The sequence below is a fragment of the Anser anser genome (assembly GCF_964211835.1).
Source record: "Anser anser genome assembly, chromosome: 1".
Lineage (NCBI taxonomy): Eukaryota > Metazoa > Chordata > Aves > Anseriformes > Anatidae > Anser > Anser anser.
The window spans coordinates 179952726-179972441 of NC_139720.1; the positions used below are offsets into that span (position 1 = coordinate 179952726).

At 41.2% G+C, this 19716-nt stretch overlaps 1 protein-coding gene across 7 annotated transcripts in view; it reads left to right on the top strand.

Moving 5' to 3' along the window:
* The window catches only part of NAA16 (N-alpha-acetyltransferase 16, NatA auxiliary subunit), a 65215-nt gene that overhangs the window by 1829 nt on the left and 43670 nt on the right, over positions 1-19716 (top strand). For 4 of the 7 annotated variants that reach the window (XR_014577815.1, XR_014577816.1, XM_083819447.1 and 1 more), the window contains exons 2-5: positions 9568-9652; positions 11796-11900; positions 16117-16274; positions 17798-17932. Coding sequence is in view for 5 of the 7 variants with exons in the window: in XM_083819447.1 (XP_083675573.1) it covers positions 9568-9652; positions 11796-11900; positions 16117-16274; positions 17798-17932 (483 nt within the window). In the remaining 2 variants the exon portion in view is untranslated. Of the gene's footprint in view, positions 1-2217; positions 2349-2492; positions 2619-9567; positions 9653-11795; positions 11901-16116; positions 16275-17797; positions 17933-19716 lie in introns of those variants that run through there. The other 3 variants (XM_083819450.1, XM_083819451.1, XM_083819449.1) reach the window with 3 other exon arrangements.

A 19716-nucleotide genomic window follows, 5' to 3' on the forward strand; every position in this document is an offset into this window, starting at 1 on the left:
CCTCACGGAGCTCAGCATAAGGTGTGAAATCTACTCGAGAAGCTGAGTAAGTAGTCTTTAAGGCACATCGCTTTGTATGCCAGCGTGCTTGATGGTACTTGAACAAGCTCACTTTTAAAACTAGATCTGATGTGATTATGTAAGTAATAGCAATTGCAGCGTAGGTAAAATTCTAGCATATAGGTAATTGTTCTAATTTCTTGGTGTTGCTGTAAGAGGTAGTGCTAGAGTTCATTTCTCTTGCTGTCCTGACTTTCAGGTCTGCTTGGTTTCTTAAGCCTTGCTTCTGCTCTTCTGCAGAGGCTTTTCCTCAGACTCCGTCCGCTGGAAGCCACACTCATGCTTACAGGTGTGACATTGCTTGGGAGGGAGGGGCTGCACGACTGGAAGCTCCTCAGGCTGGCTTCTCAGCCTCACAGACGGCGTGGGGAACACGCTCAAAAGCTTCCTGGCTCTCCCTTTTATGGGAAGAGAGAGGTGTCCATAAAGAAGGATTAATACAGGAGTGCTGGTGTGTTTCTTGCCACTTAAAAATCAGTCTTCAGCTCCTGTGACATGTAAAGTAAATAGGGCAGATGCGATCTAAAATAAACACATATGTGTGGTAACTTAAAAGCACTTCTTGTTAACATCGCAGTTTAGTCATGTGCATTTGAAGTTTACTTCTAGTAAGCTTAGGAAATTTTTGTTTCATCTATTTAAAACCAAGTTTTAAGCTTACTTTCAAAGTGTTTTAGTGTAAGCAGCTTCGAGTCCCACACCCCAACGCACAATTTAGTACCAGATTGTAAACTAAAGAACCCAGATTGTAAACTAAATCTGAAAATTAGGCTTAAGTTTTGCCTTTATGAGATTGAATCAGCTCTGTCTGGACGGAGTGTGTGGCACTGGTCCTTAGCAGTAGTTTAGAGGAAAGCAGAGGGATTGTTGTGGTACCTTCATGGCTTACTTCCTACACTGGTAAGTGTCCCGTAATAACTATTGGTGTCCGCCTGTGTTGGACAGTATATTTCCTGCTGTTTGTCTCATTCCTCATGTAACTGTGGAAAGTGTCATGCATTTAAGTAATCCTTTGATTTCCTATTGAGTGCAACATATTGTTGCATGAAATAAGGCTTGCTGCTTTAATTGCAAATATGTTTCCTTTGAAGAAGGGCTAGCCTGTTAATATCTCATCCTGTAAGGATGGGGCTAACCCTCTTATTAAGAACAGTTTAGCCACCTACTTGTTTGATTTCAAGTAATTAAACACAAGAAGTTTAACTTTGTAGCAGCAACTTGTTACTGCTTTGTTCATTCCCATACGCATCTTCCTTTCTCCTTTTTTGTGAACAAATCTTGGAAATTATCTAATGCACCAGCGTCCAAGGAATTGCTCAGCTATGAATTGTCTTTTGTTCCTTGAACTCTGCAGTGGTCTTAGGACATTCCTTCTATGATAAAAGATAAATATGCAAGTGTTTGTAGGTGTTAAATTTTTATTCATTAAATTCTAAATATTTTCTTGGTGTTTGTGTAGTAGTAATGGATTATAGACATGCAAATAGTCAGTTTCTTAGTAGCGATGTGGGGGAGTTACCACAAACTATTCAATTCAATAATTAGGAGGCTATGATGGTATGCTAATTAATGCCTCCTAAATTGGCTGACAACATAGCTGAGGTGGCCATTGTCATCCCCTTGTGGAGCAGTGGATGCTTGGAGTGGCTGCTGGAGGCTGGTTCCTTGGTTCCTTTACAGAGGAGAGCACGGAGCTGCCAGTGAAAGCCCTCTGGTATGAGTGGGATGCTTGGTTTGTGGTGCGGGTGTCACTTGTGCTGCTCTGGGGGGCAGTGTAGGAAGAAGGCTGCTCCCTTGCTATTAACTTTCCAGAGTGGTGGTGAGGATCCCTGGTCAACTGCAGGCTGCTGAGATGATAGGATTGCAGGGGACGGGTGGTGCTCTGCTGGTAAGTGTCAGTGGGGCTTCTGTAAGGGAAAACCATGCTTCACGCTCGTTAGTGACTCGAGGCGGAATAAATCAGAGAAGCCTGGATCCCAAATGCATATTCCTGTTTTAATTTTCCGAAGGAGTTTATGAATGCTGTCGTGATAAGGCTCATAAACTAGGCTTCTGTGGAACCATGCTGGTTGTTTCTTCACAGTGGGATTTCTTGAGGGGTTCCTGTATGGATAAATAAGCATTCAGAGTCAAGTCCCGCTGTGTTTTGTGCTGCAACTTCCTTAACTGTTCTTCACTGCGTTGAACAGAGCAGCTGATGAACGGTGACATCAGTTGTACTGAGCTACACCTGGCAGAAAACCTGAAGGATGTCTGAAAGCACGCAGGAGTAAATCGGGTCATAGCAGGTAAAACTGCTTGTGTGGATGAATGTGTTACACTTGGAAACCCTAATTTAACGTGGACATAGTACTGGCTGTGAGCTGGCTTACCCTAAGAGCTGAGATTTTTAGGGATTTGCGGGTTCTGTTAAAAACAGTTTCCTTGTCCAGCAGCGGGAAGCCAGTGAATCCTGAGTTGTGCCTTCCGCTCTGGGCTGAACTGAATGTGGATTGTGTTATCCCACTGCTGAGGGCTACGTTTTCAACACTGCTGTTGGCCTCCTCCGAAGGAAGCAGGTATTAAAGCAGAGCCTTACCTCTTTTCAGGCTCTTCTGTCTGGTTCACATTTTGGTAGAAATGGCAGCTACAAAGTAGCAGTTGCCAAACACAAAGTTCCTAGCAAAAAAGTAGTTCAGCTGTGGAGCTCTTTGCTGCAAAGATGTAGGAGCTGCTGGAGGTTTTGAGGCACCGGGTAGGTTCATGGGGAGCAAGTCCTTAACACAACTTTTTATTTTTTAAAGCCTGAAATTTGTGTGTGCATTGGGTCCCACAAGACACTGCTGGTAGTTTCAGTTGCTTACCTGCTCACAGAGGCAGCTCTCCTAGCTTGTGGAGCACCTGCTCAGTCCGGGCTCTTGCTAACCTCCCTGCGGTTTCACCCCAGGAGATGTGGCAGATTGGTCTCCTTAGAACTTCTGCCCAAAGTGCGGATGAAAAACGAGTATAAAATGTGTGGCAGGGCTGTCACTTGTCTAATTCCTAGCATGCAGTTGTGGTTCCTGTTCTGCAGAGGCATACCCGTGCTCATAAACTAAAGAAGCTCTAGCAACTCAAATTGTGGTGAGGTTACAGATGCGAAGTGCCTCTAAAGAAGAGCTCTTCCTACTGAATGTTCTCTTGTTTCTGCTCTTTTTTTTTTTTATTGAAGCAAAGGATATCCCAGTGACTCATGTTGTATTGAACATTTGTGCACAGCACTGACTTTGGCTTGGTCTTAATTTAGGGTGAATTTTTTAATCTGTATTTTTTGCCATCTGTAGATCTGAGCTCCAAGTGGGAAAAGATGGTTTAAGGACAAAATGCTGTTGCTTGAGGAGAATCATGGTAGTGAAAGCTTAAATATTACTGTGACATGAGTACCTTGGTGTTAGTGCTCTATCTGATGCTGGCCGCTCGTTCCACTGGGGCCTGACTCAGCTTCTGCACTGCCAAGCCCCAGTGATGGTCAGAGATGACCTGCGCCCCTCGTCCTTCTCATCTCAGCTGTCAAACCGTGCTGGATGCAGGTTGTCTTCCTCCTCTCTTCATTTCAGCTCGGGGTTAGCTGATCTTACTGGCAGAAAGCTGGAATGGCCCTGCATGTGGCATACCAGTAGGAGAGGGCAGAAGTGTTGGTGCCACAGGAGGCTGTCCTGGGACTATGAGTGTAGGAGGCTGTGAGGACGGGAATTGTGATGAACTCTCACCTTGGCCTCCATGAGTTGAAGCCTCCTCATATGCATCCCCACTTTCCCCAGTTCGATTTTCTGTTTTCTCAAACAGCAGTGAACTGAAATCAGTGTAGAGGGAGGGTTGCTGGCTGCAGAATCTTCTGCAGAGATCCCTAGCCTGCGTCTGAAATGTAATAATATCACGATAGTCTTTCTTCCCTTGCCAGTATTGCAAAGGAGCCAAACTTTGCATGATACAAGGAGTATTTCCAACTCAAATGCTGAACTCTTTCACAACTTAGCTGGGTATTATCCAAAAAAGGTAGCATCAGACCTTGCTGTCAAACTGGTCAATAACTTAGTAAGTTACTTGGTAGCAGAGGAGCAGTGTATGCTGAGTTCTGCCCCAAATCCTAGAAAGGTGCTTAGGTGATTCCATCAACTGCAGTGGGAAGCATTAGATGGCCTGTCAGATGCTGAAGACGTTTATAGAGGTACGATAAAACACTGAAGACTTTAAAAGGTCCAAGTATTAAATGTTATGTCAGTTACGAAGAGTAGTGACAGTGACCTGATGTTGCTGCGTTTGATTGTACCTGGTTTGGGTCAGAAATGGGTATCGACAATTTGAGCAGCCACTAAATACCTGTCAGCTCCCCACAAAGGATGCTGCTCGGAATCAGTCAGTGATAACTTTGTGTTTTCTGTTGCTGAATTCAGTTCCCGTTGTGGCATGGACAGATTTCCAGTGCAACTGGCCTCCAGCATCCTTTCCATAGGTTTTGATCTCCAAGCCTTGTCCTTTTCTCTTACCTCTGCTGTTGCACATTTAGCTCTTGGGTTCCTTCCTTCTGCATTCCTCCCCCGTCAGTGTTCCACAGCAGGCTTGTACTGTTTAAAAAGTAGGGGATGTAGACATCGAAGCACTGAGTATATAAGATTCAAATGTTGTTCAAGTGAATCCTCGAGTTTTGTAGCAAAATCTTAGCAACAAGAGAAGATTCTGCCTGGCAAGAAGGCTGAAACTTTTTTCAGATTGTGAAGGGGTTTGCAAGTGGGATGTACGGATTTGTTGGAGAGCACTTCATCAGTACTAGGGAAGACTAATTAACTTAAAAGGTGCTCTTAAAAGTGTGAGGCTGTCCGGATTCAGCTACTTACAAAGAGCTAAACTGTGCTTAAAGAAAACTTAAAATGCTCACCAGGGGACTGGTTCATTTGGGTTGAACTTAAACTGGCAGCTTGATTACAGCCACAGACCATCTTAAACAACCTCAGACTTAAAACATTTATATTGGCTAAAGAGTTGCTGTGCTTAACACTGCTGTTTGGTTTGATGTGACACTTGTCCTGATTCTTTGAATGTGGTGCTACGCTTTCACATCATACAACCACGGAATGGCTTGGGTTGGAAGGAACCTGAAAGATCACCCAGTTCCACCCCCTGCCATGGGCAGGGACACCTCCCACCAGGCCAGGTTGCCCAAAGCCCCATCCAGCCTGGCCTTGAGCACCTCCAGGGATGGGGCAGCCACAGCTTCTCTGGGCAGCCTGTGACAGTGCCTCACCACCCTCACAGTGAAGAATTTCTTCCTAATATCTCATCTAAATCTCCCCTCTTTTAGTTTAAAACCATTCACCCTTGTCCTGTCATTGTCTGCCTGAGCAAGAAGTTGCTCTCCATCTCTTCATAATAAGCCCCCTTTAAGTATTGAAAAAGGGGGGTCTCCCCGGAGCCTTCTCTTCTCCAGGCTGAATGTCCCCAGCTCTCTCAGCCTTTCTTCACAGGAGAGGTGCTCCAGCCCCCTGACCACCCTCACGGCCCTCCTCTGGCCCCGCTCTCACAGCCCCACACCCTCCTTGTGCTGGGCCCAGCCCTGGACGCAGCACTCCAGGTGGGGCCTCACGAGGGCAGAGCAGAGGGGCACAATGCCCTCCCTCCCCTGCTGCCCACCCCTCTGCTGGTGCAGCCCAGGACGCAGTTGGCCTGCTGGGCTGCAGGCACACACTGATGGCTCCTGTCCAGCTTTTTGTCCACCAGAACCCCAAGTCCTTCTCCTCAGGGCTGCTCTCAGTGAGCTCTTCTCCCAGTCTGTGCTCATGGCTGGGATTGCCCCAACCCAGGTTCAGCACCTTGCACTTGGCCTTGTTGAGCCTCACTGGGTTCACATGGGCCCACTTCTCAGGTTTGTCCAGGTCCCTCTGGATGGCATCCCTTCCTGCTGGTGTATCAACTGCGCCTTTCAGCTTGGTGTCATCTGGAAACTTGCTGAGGGCGCACTCGATCCCACTGTCTGTGTCACTGATAAAGATATTAAACACCGCCGGTCCCAAGACAGACCCCAGAGGGACACCACTTGTCACCCGCCTCCACCTGGACATGGAGCCATTGGCCACCCCTCTCTGGGTGCAGCCTTCAAGCCAATTCCTTACCGACTGAATGGTCCACCATCATATCCATCTCTCTCCAATTTGGAGACCAGGATGTCATGCGGGACCATGTCGAAGGCCTTACAGAAGTCCAGGTAGATGACATCAGTCGGTCTTCCCTCGTCAACTGATGCAGCCACTCCATCACAGACGGCCACCAGGCTGGTCAGGCACGATTCATCCTTTGTGATATTTTGCCCTTTATTTGGTCGTCACTTGAAAATGGCTTCTGAAATAATATCACATCTCCTCGGGATGTTTGGGCCCTCGGGACACGGCGTAAGGAAGGGAATCAGTTACGGCAACTGCAGTCTCTCTTTGATTATCCAGTTGAGGTTTTATTTTTGATAGATGGCTCTCAGGAGCATGTGCTAATGTCTGAGGAGCAGAACGAGATGTTCTTCAGCTGTAAAATTGCTGATCTGTGTATTAAACTCCAGTGTGTTAAAAACCGATTGTTTTCCCAATACAAGACTGTTGTTTTTTTTGTCATTTTCCCAATACAAGATTTTTTTTTTTTGTGGTTACCTCCTGGGTGCTGTGCCATTTGACCTGCAGTCAGAGGCACTCGTACATAGTTGGAGGCACGTGGACTGATGTCTGGTCTAGCTGTGTGTCAAACCCTGCAAGTGGATTATATCTCCGAGTTAGTGTTGAAGAAGAGAATAATCCAGGATGAGATGTTCTTGGAAGGATGTTACCTTCTCTGGCAAACATCTGGTAGCAGAAGCTCTGGATAGTGTTTTGGCCTTGCCAGAACCTCCCTTTGAGGTTTCAGGCGTGTAGACATTTGTGATCTGGCTTTAGTTTTTAGCAGGAAATAGTGGCTGTGGAAGGGTGATGGGAAGCCTCGCGTTAAGCACAGCAGATCAGGCTCTTTCTAAAAACAAGTTAAAAAACCAAACCCACAGCATATTAACTTGAGCTTTTGATGTACCGAAAGACTTAATTCAATGGGAGAGATCCTGATGAACACAGCTATATTTGTCCTGACAAGCACAGAACTTGAATCCGCATGGAGACACGAGGTTTCTCAGCTATGGATCCCACCTGTACTGCCAAGTGAGACGGCACCAACCCCTGGTCCTGCCTCCTGTAAGCGAGCTGCAGGTGGAGCCCACTGAGTTTCACTCGTGCTGCGAGAGGAGGGAGTTCAAAAGCAGTCCTTCGTGGTGCTGGGGTGCTGCAAAGCCCTGGGCTTGTCAACGTGACTAAGTCTGCAAGCGTTCCGGTACCTCTGTAGACATTGATGATGAGTGTTAATAACCTGCATTGCTGAGTAAGGTCCTTTCTCTTACTGGCATAAACATATACGTATCAGTCTCCTGACCTGGATTGATGACTTATTTACAAACACATGCACATACATATATTTATTTAGGGGTGGGAGTGCTGGGAAGTCACCTTTTGGCTAACTAGCATGGCCCATACCATAAGCAGGCTGGGATTATCTAGCTTCAGTTCTTCTTCTAGATCCAAGACTGAACTCGAAAAGAAAATATCGGAACAAGGGTAGTCGATAGGGTTTCTTCAGGCAGTTGATCTGTCTTAAGTGAATCCTTGACTCAAATGTGTGTTGGTCAAGCATTACGATATATTTGAAGTTTTACTCAGTGTTGTAAGAGTTGTAGAATCATGGATGAACGCTTGCTGTTCTGTTACTTTTTCAGGAACACATGAATAAACCTAGAAAGCATACTTAAAGCGTTGTTGGTGTTTTCTTAGGGCTCTTCAAAAATGATACTAAACATATTATGTTGAGAAAGGAAAAAACAGATCAATGGGAGAATTCCCCAGTCCCTGAGAGGGGACTCCAAGGCTTGCTGCAACCTGGATTATTTCAGATAAGGATGTGGAACCTAGTTCTTAGTTAAGAAAATTCTCAAAGCCTTTTTGCTCTTGGTGTTTAAATGTTAATTGCCCCAGTATAATTACTCGCCCATGGTGGAACCCCCTGGCCATCCTGCTAGAAGTCAGCCAGGCGGAGCAACCTGATCTAATGTCAAGGTTGGCCCTTTTTGTCTTGTGGGGTGATTTAGGTGACCTCCAAAGGTTCCTGCCAACTAAAATTATTCTGTGATTTAGTTTCCGGTTAATCATGGTTAACTACAAATGTCCCGAGTTTCAGACAAGTAACTAAAAGCTGTCTGCAGCTAAGCTTTTTCCCATGGGCTGGGGGAGGACTTGTGCTTTGCCACCGTAGCTAATAACCCAGAAGTGAGCACAGGCATGTTTCTGTGTTGTCTGTGCCCTGAGAAGCAATATGATGCATTATAGCTGCAAAGGAGTCGCCACACACTGCGTCTACTTAATACAGATTTTTACCTCTGTCCTGGAAGATCGGTGGAGTGGAAGAGATCTGTTACAGACAGTTAAAGATCAAAGTATGTAACCAAAACTGCATCATTTCTCCTTGAAATAACCATCTAAAATGGAGCAGGACATCACACCTTATTAACTGAATGATGCCAAGTTAAGCTGTTTTTTTAATTAAAAAAAAACAACAAACAAACAACATATTTAGCTGACCATAAATCATTTTCATGCTTAGAGATACAAGCATGCCTTAACTGGCTTATGTAAGCTTGTTTTAAAGTGATCAGCTTTAGTGGTCTAAATGGCTAAAATCTATCTGGCTTATTAGCACGAGCTAATGTGTTGCAAAGAAGAGGGAATAAGGTTCACTTGTACTTTTTTTTCTAACTTTTCCCCAATGGAGCAGCATTATTTGTTGATTTATATAACCATTAGGTAAATAGTACCCAAAACAAATTTAAAAGTAGCTTTTTAGCTGTACTATTCCAACTATTACTTACCTTTTTAATGCCCAGGTAAATTATCTGTGTATGTATTTCTTTTGAGGCCACAACAGGTAACAGGTTTATTCTACTTCAAGGTTTCTCTTGTTCTCCCCAAAGCCTACATCAGTGACAACCAAAGTCTTCTCTCCGAGTTGTTAATGTGGAGGCCACTAGGGGAACTGGGATGTCAAATGGAGAGGTCGGTTTCTTTGGCAGTGACTCTTCTCAGAAGTTCTGTGGAGTCAAGTTATCTAACTTGGCTCACCATTTTTATACTCCAATGCAAAAATTCTTAACACACTATCTGCCTTTCCTATTTCTGCTGAAAAGGAGCAGCCAACTTGGTCCCAGCAGTTCAGTTTCAGTGGAGACCATGAGGCAAAGCACCGACTGTGTATGAATGAAGGCAGATATTGTGCTGAATGCTGGAAAAAAGGCAATGTAATGCGAATAGTCATATTCATCTAGAGCTTGTTAGTGACCTGATTACCTGACTGAAATTACTACTGCATTTTTACTAGCGTGTTAAGGTACTGTTTTAAAATGCATTTTGGTAATTGTAATTCTTCCTTTTTTTTCCCCAGAAATGTTATGAACAAAAACAGTACAAAAATGGACTCAAGTTCTGCAAGATGATACTCTCTAACCCAAAATTTGCTGAACATGGAGGTAACTGCGGAGCTCAAAAGTTTCTTTTTTCCTTTGTCATGTGTTTAAATGGATAGTCAGTCTATTTGATGCTCTTGGGAAAGAATGGAGCCTGTCAATGAGAATAATTCTGTCCTTGTGGCCGAATAATATTCTGCATCTTTAGTCATAGTGCATTCACACCGAATGTCCCCACTAGCTCATAGTCAGAAACCCTTTGTGGTGGGAAGATCAAAAGGTATAGTAGATGCACGCTTCATTGAAGTTTCCAATTAAGTTTCCTTTCTAGGTTTCCAGGTCAAAATGTTAGTGTGGTTTTTAATAGAAAGCCATCCCTTCTTTTGAACATTACATGAAGGTGTTCTGACAAAGAATTAAAAATCTTACCTTTTTTGTCAAATGTATATTTTGTACTGCCAATCACATTGCTACTTGATGCTTGGACTGACCTGTTCTGATAAATATTTTCCTGTCCAGTTTCTGGCAATATTGGTTTTATTTACACCTCTTAGAACTGAATCATCAGTAAGACACCCTATTCCTACTGCATTACGGGATTTCTGTTGCACGGTTCAGGGAATACTTCTTTTGATACAGTGAATTTTTGTTTGTCTGCTCTTCAGGCAGTCTAACACTCTGAGTGTGCATGTACTGTGTCAAAACTACTTTGCTTTCTGACTTCATCAAATCTTGGCAAAACGTTTGACTAATCTTTCTTTCATCAGAGCCTGCTCTTTTTTGGTTGTCTTCATTCCTTCCCTAGAGGTAGAAGTACAGGTTTTTAGTTGCTTCAAAACTATGGAGTGGCCTGTTTAGCTCTGTGCCCTAATCACTTACCTCTACTAACACGTGTGTTTTTATAACCTCTCACTACACAGTCTTTTCTGCTCCTGCTGTCTTAAACTTTTCCAGGACAGCTAGCTGCCTTGGCAGTCCATATACTACTTGGGCTCTGAGCCACTAGTGGCTTTGAAGCTTGGGAGCAAAGCCTGGAATGAACAGCTGAAGCAGAACTAAGCCAGTGAAATGATCTGATGGGAAGCTGCACTGTTGTCACACTTAGCTTCAGAGATAAGGAATTATAAAAATTTAGTGAGAAGGTGATAAACAGATGGATTGCTATGGCTGGACGGTTATCTGCCTGGTGTGGGAAGGTAGGAGTAGCTTGCCCTCCTTCACAGAGTGGGGATATTCTTTTTCAAGCTTCCTGGTGTGCTGTGAGGGTATCATTCTGGCTTTGTGTTCCCACAGTGTGGATGTAGGATGGTTTAAAAACAAAACAAAAGGGCTTATTTTGGGTTGTCATTCACTTTAGGTGTACTCTTAAAGAAAACTGTTAGAGACAGGTCTACCAATTAAAGTTCAAGCAGGCATTATAACTGACCTTGAGATCATGGGCCCTTTCCATTAACGCAGGGGAAAAGGTTGCAGTTAGAGGAAAAACTGAATATGATGTTGAAAATGAGACTAATAATCTTCTGGCAGTGGGTAAAAATAAACGGTCTCTTATTCAGCAGGAAAACCAACAACAAAAAAGAACCCACCCATGAATCTGGATGAGCTTTCAGGCACAGTGCATGCTTACATGCAGCTTGTTTCCCACAGTGTTACTTGAATGCGGGAAGAAGAAAAGCAATAGTCATGCAAACATATTATTTGGAATCTTCTGCCTCTCAAAATCCTACTACTTTGAGAAGGTCTTTTACCCCCAAAGTACTGTAGCAGGAAATAAGGTCCTCTTAACTAATGTTTTGAAAGCAACCTGCAATAAACTGGTTGTGACAGATTTTTTTTTCTTACGGTATGACACAACCTGATAAATTTCTTTCATGTTCTGCCTACCTGGAACCTTAATACATAAAGCCAAGCCCTCTAAAATTGTTTCAGCTTATTGCTAATTCACTAATGAAAAAATAGATTTAACCAAAGCTTGTGTTGTCCATGTTCATCACATCTGTATGATGCTCTGCAAAGGTCTTTTAAGACCAGTTTCGAGAAAGGAAATGCCTCCATATAACAACCTTCAGCTGTGTAAGGCAGCTATTCTGATCTAAATTTATCATTTAATGGGGAACTTTACTGTGTAACAACTTCAAAGGCTATCTGCATTGTGAAAACTGGCATATGGGAAGTGAGAAACATAAGTATATGATATTTCTTACAGAAACGCTCGCTATGAAAGGACTGACCTTGAACTGTTTAGGGAAGAAGGAAGAAGCATATGAGTTTGTTCGTAAAGGACTTCGTAATGATGTAAAGAGTCACGTCTGTATCCTTTGTAATATAAAACCTGATCTTTTTTTGGTGTGTTCTCACTTGTGTATCATCTTATTGCTGCATCAACCCATACTTTTGAAATACATAATATGGTCTGTATATAGAAATCTGAAATGAAGTGCATATAATTAATATTAATTTGTAGTCAAATACTTGAAAAAATACATTTTCTTTACTTTCTACAATTTTACAGAATCTTTAAGAAAAATAAAATGCCTTTCACGTTTAAGTGTCTTACAAAAAGACCATTTGTGATGCTTACTTTCTGTAGAAAGTAAGTACAGCGTGTGAAATCTGGCCCTTTTCTAAAGTTTTCTTTTTTCTTAGTTGGGTATAAGAAATGCTGTCTAGAGGTGCTATGAAAATATCTATTTTGCTACTAAATTTTAAACAGTGGTTTAGATCATTTGGCTTGATGACTACCATTGTCTTCTAAGCTTGTCTTCCAAAAGTCTATATGTATGAAATATATGTCAGCTACCCAAGAACTTTGGCAGTAGCTATCTTTTGTTTGTCGTGCCACAGGTAGGAGCCTACTTTAAATTTGCCTTATGTATTCTATGTGCATGTCAAGTCTATTCAGGGGCAAGTTTTCCATTAAATCTTGTTTGATTTTATTTTTTTACTATCCAAAAAAAAAATCTTCCAGGGTATCATGGTTGAAAGAAACACTTTTTGATTGCTGTCTGGCTAACACAAAGGGATTTCTGTTTATGCCTATGTTAAACCTCCAGGGAGCTTGTGGTTGCAGATCAAAAAACATCTCCCCCAATGAAAAAAAAAAAAAGACAACAAACAAAAAGACTCTAAGCATATGGAGGACATTAGAGTTTCTAGAGAGATAGTGTAGAAGAATCAAATGTAACTTGCTCCTTCCTGATCTAAGGGCTAAATAGGTAAGGAATACCAAAGCAATTTTAATTTGTGTAAGAAGTCTTACAGCTTAGAGGAGCAAAAGAATCTGGGCAAGTTTGGAGAAACAAATCTCTACCCTTAAATCCCACTCTGGAATTATTTATTTATCAGCAATCCTAATTCTTGTTTGTGGGACTCTTAAAATTGTCTAGAATCCTTCCTTTCCAGTGCTGGAGGGCTCACTGGAAGAATTGATATTTTTTCCAGTCTACTTTGGTTGTATGGGGTGGTCAAAGAGGTACTTCCCAGATAAGTTTAAAAAAATGTTTGTTTTTGTAGTGAATTTTACTGGATTTCTCACCGTTTTGCTGACTCTTAAAACTCATGTTACTGTAAGATGACTACAAGGATTTTTTTGTATTCTGAATTCAGAGAAAGTATAAGCTCACCTGAGTCCTCCTAGGCATAAGCGTCCTTTTCTTTTTTTAGCTGCATCCTTAAAATCAGCACTGACAAAGCAAGAAGTTGCCACTTCTTGCATTCAAGTGTATTGTTGTAGCTCTCAGTGAATCCTCTCATAAGCCTCGAGCAAGGCATCTGCTTGCAGAATTACTTTTCTACTGAGCAGAGGTTTGCTGCATAATGAATTCAGACCAGGCATCAAAGGTTGGTCACGGTATTTCGGTTGTCATCTTTTGATGTTCTTAAGAAATAGCAAACATCTTTTTATTACCATGCTGTGAGAGCAGCTGATGATCACAATGCCGCTGCCCAAATAGCTGATTCTCCTGCTGGAGGGGCTCTGGTGTGTGTGGGGAGAGTCAGGAGGAGAAGATATATTCTTGCCCTTGAGGAACTTGGGTCTGAGGCTGAACTTCTTAATAAAGGTTTCTTTTACCCAGGGAAGTGGTTGAGTCACCATCCCTGGAGGTCTTTAAAAGACATTTAGATATAGAGCTTAGCGATATGGTTTAGTGGAGGACTTGTTAGTGTTAGGTCAGAGTTTGGACTAGGTGGTCTTGGAGGTCTCTTCCAACGTAGGTGATTTTGTGATTCTCTCAGAGAATTTACAGGGGCTTGTGATTAGCCCTGAAGTTGAAAAGGTGTTGATCCTCAGTATTACCTAAACAGAGCTTGGGAAGTTCTCAAAAATAGTCTTTCTGTTTCTTCCACGTGAGCTTAAGGACTGTTAATTGGATTAAAGGGAGAGAGGCCGGGGGTAGCCACTAAAGGCACCTTCTCCTGGTAGATGGTTTCGAGGACTTGAAATATGTCTGTGTATTGTTTTGTTGCAGTAAGGGGTGAAAGTGCTTTTGGTGTATTGTCATCTGTGCTTTCTAAATAGTATGTCGTAGAGGATGATTAAAGTACAGCTGGTCACCTTAATGTCCTGGTTTGTTTAAGGATGAAGAAAACTTTGATTCTTCTGCAGGTTCAAGTAGTTTCCCCCACTGAGGTTTGGGAGAAAATGGCAGCTGTAAAACTACTCAGAAATGCTGACATTTTCTTGTCGAAGTACAAATGAGTTCTGACCCTTTTAAAATGTAATTTGAATCAAGGCTCTGCACTTATTTCAGTATGCAGTGTTTCAGTAGGTGGCATGTTAGGCTTTCAGGACACTTTAGGAACACATTCAAGACCGGCCAGAGCTGTCTGATATATAATGAAGTGGTAGTGTTGTGCTTTATTGGCTTGTACCAGCTGTCATACTTTGTTTGGTGTCTGCCGTTGTACAGACTTGGTTCCCAAGGAGTTATGCCTTGCTTTCCGTGATTGCTTGATGAAGAACATGATTTATGAGGGATTAAAACAGATTACCAGTTGGATCTGGGAACAGTAACGATGCACAATAAATAGCTTGGAGCATCATATCTTAGTGTAAGAACAAATTTTTTTTGGACTGAATAGTCTTGCTGTAGGCAAGGATCTAAATTATCAGCGGTTCATGAGGCTACAATTTGAAGGTGCTGCATTTAACTCTGATTCATGTCCTCAGTACTTGAACACAAATAGGCAAAGCAGGATTTATAGAAAGCAGCAGCCGAGTCAGACCGACTTCAGGAACTGTTTCCAAATCCCATCCCCCTCCGTGGAGTCTGACATCCTTATGGCAGCAGCAGCAGCTCTGCTAGCAGTCTCAAAGCGGTATAGGAAGTTCTTGTACCATTCATCTGAAGTGACTGGTGTTCCAGAAGAAACATAAACCAGGGGCTCTTGTGTAATCGAAGCTTCCCTCAGACTCTGAATTCTTACCATACTTTTATTTCAGTTGAAGTCTTACCCTTTATTCTTCCAACCTGCTTTTTGTCTTAATGTCTGGAACTCACTCTAGCACTTGAGTCTTTCTAAGAAAGGAGGAACTTATCTTTCAGTTTCTTTGATTAATCTGAGCAGGTTAAACCACTTTTTTTTTTCTTCTGTGCCTTCTCCATTTACTGGTTTCAAAATGCTTGTAACTTTGGAGGGAACAGTTGCTTCTATTTCAATTCAGTAGAATAAGAACTGATGAATTTTTTTGGCTGTTGGCACAAATAGCTCACAAGGCTGAAACTGCAAGCGGGTGAAGGATGCATATACCTTTTCCCAGGATTTTCTGGGCTTAGCTGCTTCAGAGGCACATGAGAGAGCCTCAGGAGAGAACTTTTGAGTCACCTTTGATTTGAAAATCAAGTAGTGCAGAATTACTGCTGCGGAAGATACTGCCTCAGTGAGCTACTAGTAACCTGAAGTAGCAAATAGTATATCATGTCAAGTAGTATTTCTTTTAATACAGCTCTAGGAGACAGATGTAAACACACAGTGTAATGTGTTGCTATGACACCTGTTGGTTTTATGCTTTGAATTCAGAATCTTTTCACAGTTTAGAAAAAAAAAATATGCTTGGCAGAGAAGTCTATTGAAATGTGAAAAGACACACCATGATGGAAGTCTGAGATGCTGAGAATCTGACAAAGACATTTAGTGCCCAGAAGTGTTAAGATTTCCTTTTATTGATGAACGAAAGGTAGCTGTATATGTCCCTTACTGTAAAATCTGGAGACTACTTGAGGTTGCAGATAGGCAGGTGGGGTGAAGTAGAACTTGTACACCAACTGTAGTTTTTAGAATGAGTCACTTCTAGGGATTAAAAAATCCTATTGTAGTCACAGTAGTATACTTTAAGCAATGCATCTCTAGGAATAACTCTGTGTCATTCAGTCTTTGAATCATTTATTTTTTTAAAGTTTTTAGTTTGTAAAGGGTGACAGTCTTCAAGGAAGCCATCAAGTTATTTGGTCTGTAACATGAATGCCCTGTAACGCAAAAAATTGCTATGTGAAAACTGTGGATGTGTCTTCCTTAACTTGTATTAGGTTGGCACGTCTATGGTCTTTTGCAGCGTTCTGATAAGAAGTATGATGAAGCCATCAAGTGTTACCGGAATGCGCTCAAGCTAGATAAGGATAATCTACAGATCTTGAGAGATCTTTCTCTGTTGCAGATCCAGATGAGGGATTTAGAAGGATATAGAGTAAGTATTCTATTTAAACTCCTATTTAATACTGTTAGTATTCTCTTGTTACATTCCGTTATTAATTCTTTTATTGGTAGTAATTTACTTACTACTTGGTTTTGATATTTCAAACTAGGAAGTGTTTTAGACCGTTGTTTTGGAAAGTATGAAAATGAATTGCAGCAGAGCTCCATATAATATTGGGAGCAGATCCCAGAAGTAAAATTATTCTATTAAAACTTGACTAGTGAATCACCTTTTTAAAATTCTGGCTGTGAACTGATTTTTCATTAAAATACAAAAAGGATAAGGCTTAAAGCTTAACAAGTGAGAGTACTTGCGTTATTGTGTAGTATTGCAAACAAAGTTTTGGTTGCATGTACTGAGGGCGTTCTTTGTTAGAAATACATGCTCATGAAACTGAACTTTGTTACATGGTGTCATAAAAGCGAGCAAAGAAACAAAATAGCTCTTATGGTTTTGTGAGGAATTTTTTCTTTGTTATGACTTGCAGGGTTTTATTAGGGCTTATTGGATTAGAGATGCCTATCCTATAAGAAGTGCTTTTGCAAACAACAAAAAAAAATCCAGGTTTCTCTGAAAGTCTGTAGAAATTAGTACTACTTACATTGTTTCAAGAACAATTTCAAATATGGATAATGGTGTGTTATATGAAATTTTTTTATGGAATGTTGTGAGATGCGTCACTCTGCTGAAAGTGCTTTGAATTTATCCTGAGGGCTGTATTAAATAGTGATTGCTCCCTCCACCAAAAGAAACAAAAACAACAAACACAACCGACCAAAAAAAAAAAACCAAAACCCAAAACATCTCCACACCCTAGGTTTTATTGAGGATATGGGAAACTTTTGCCCCATGCAAATTGCTTTCATGAATCCCAATACAGATTTTATCACGAATAAAAACTTTGAATTTGTGTAAGAACTGAGTCAGTGGTTTCAAAATAGCTGAATTGATTTGGCTGCCAAAGGGAGAAGTGTTGCTTTTTTTTTTGTCCTCTTCCATATGAAGTAAGAGGGCTGGATTGTGGGTTTCCACATTAGTTGATCTACTTGACTGAGCATGTTGAATTTGCGAAGGGAAGAGAAACAGATAACTGAGATGTGGTTTGGCTGAGGAAGGGAGGTCAGAGAAGCACTGCAGCAGTGTAAGTATCCGGACCTTGTGCCTGGGCATGAGTGGAATAGGACTGCTCTTTGAGCAGCAGTGGGCTTGTGCTTTTTAGTGGAACCCACTGAGACTTCAAAGCTCTGTCGTTGGAAATAAGAGGACCATAAGAGGTACTTCTGACAATGACGGTTTTTGTATACCAATAAATAGATTTTTATGCATTGTGCCATAACTCCTATATTTAGACTCTAAGCTTTTATGACAGAAACATGCTTCTTTTGCATATTCTGTTAGAATTTCAAAAACAGTCTAGCTTAGGGCTTTTCAAATATCTTTTAAATTGTTAGCTGTAGTGGTGATAGACCATGGTAATGATTTTTTTTTTTTAAATGGCTTTTCTTTTACTCAAGGAGACAAGATACCAGCTACTTCAGCTGCGCCCCACACAACGGGCTTCCTGGATTGGATATGCAATTGCATACCATTTACTTAAAGATTATGATATGGCCTTAAAACTACTTGAAGAGTTTAGAAAAACCCAGCAGGTAAGACATCCTATTCTAAAACAAACAAACAAAAAAAACCACTTTGGGTATAAGAGACAATCTGAAGAATTAGTTCTTCATAATTAGGAAGAACTAATGAGGAAGACATTTCTTTTATTTGTGGAGTTTTCTTCTATGAACATTTAGCTCCTGGAAATCTCTTCCAGGAGCTAGCAGCTGATGCAAATTATACAGGCTCACTTGTTTCCTAGCAATAAGCTGTTAGGGTTGAAGAAGTAAGGGTAGCTTCATGTGGAATAACTGAGTAACTTGAAGTCTGTGAGACGTGCAGCTAAAGAAAACTGGTGATGATACTGTCCCTTTACAGTAGGTAAAACTTCAGAAAATCCTGTTTAATATTGGATCTGTGCATAGATGCCCTCTTACTTTCTCCTACCATAATATGGGTATCAGTACACCTCTACAAAGAGCATGAAAGTAAACTTCTTCATTTTGTATGCATCTATGTATTATTCACTTAAAATCAGTGCTTGGTGTCAGAGCTGCATGAAAGCAGAGTTAGAAATTCTTACGTTTGAGAAGATCTGGTGTTACTGAAACTTGTTAGAATAAATCAAATGATACAATACTAAAATCCCCAAGTATAACATTTTTTTAAAGAGATACCATTCACTTCTGTTATTGGTAACTTGGCGTTATAAAGTCTGAATTAACGTAACAGTGGATGCGTTCTATGTTCTGTAACATAGAAAGAAAAAACATGTTTATAGAGGTCTTCAACTTGGGAGATGTGCTGGAAATACCATGCACAGGTACTGAAATATTACCTGATCTATAGATTGTGATTATTGCTGTGTTTTTTTGAACAAAAATGTTGCATCTCGTCTAAGATAATTGCATTTGAGATCCTTTCATGCTGCCAGAAGTGGAATAACTTGAGAAAAGCAAGTTAGTAGTTGCTAAGAGTGTTTGTGTCTTGATCGTGTATCATGTGGTCACATATAAGACATTGTAAGCCAGGGATGTGTAGCTTGATAGCAAAAAACAATAAATTGGGCCATCTCTTATGAGTGTTTGATAACCAAATTCATGGTTCTTGCATGAATCAGCAGAGCCCTGTCTGAGTTTGATGTTGTAATTAGAAATAATATATAATAGATGGGAAACTGCAAATGATGGACTGTAAGAAAGTGAGGCTTTCTTAAGGGCCAGGAGGGCTTAACAGTTGTGTTGGTTCATTGGAGAGAACGGAAGTGATACTGCTCATGTTGTTGCCTTTTCTAAAAGATTGTGTGTGAATATGCTTGTCTGGGGGCAGTCATGATGATACACTCTTCAGTCTAGTAAGCCAGATTCAAGTACCATCTGCCATAGATAAAAATGTTAAATCAGTTGAGTCTGTTGAAGTTATCACAATCTTTAAAAATAAATAAATAAATTCTGAGTAGTTGTCTAGCTCTGATGCCATTTTTTAGTAAGAATGGAAATATTTGGGAAATTTATGTAAGACAAGGATTTGTACTCGAATAATACAAACAACATGAACTGTTCAACTGTTGCTCAGCATAATACTGATCACAGGGAAACAACAGAAAAGCTGTTTAAGTATCTGAGAAGAGAAATATGCCATGAGTGTTGGACAGCATGAATGTATAGAAAATCAGTTAGGTCAAGCCTTTCCTCTTTTCTGAAATCAGTAGATGAAGTTATGTAAGGTATTGTGCTTTCCCCCCAAAACATTAAAAATAAAAATGACCACATTAGTTTCCATTTCTCTTTCAAATAAAGTTCTGTGCCTTGTGCTTTGCTGTACGAGCTCACTG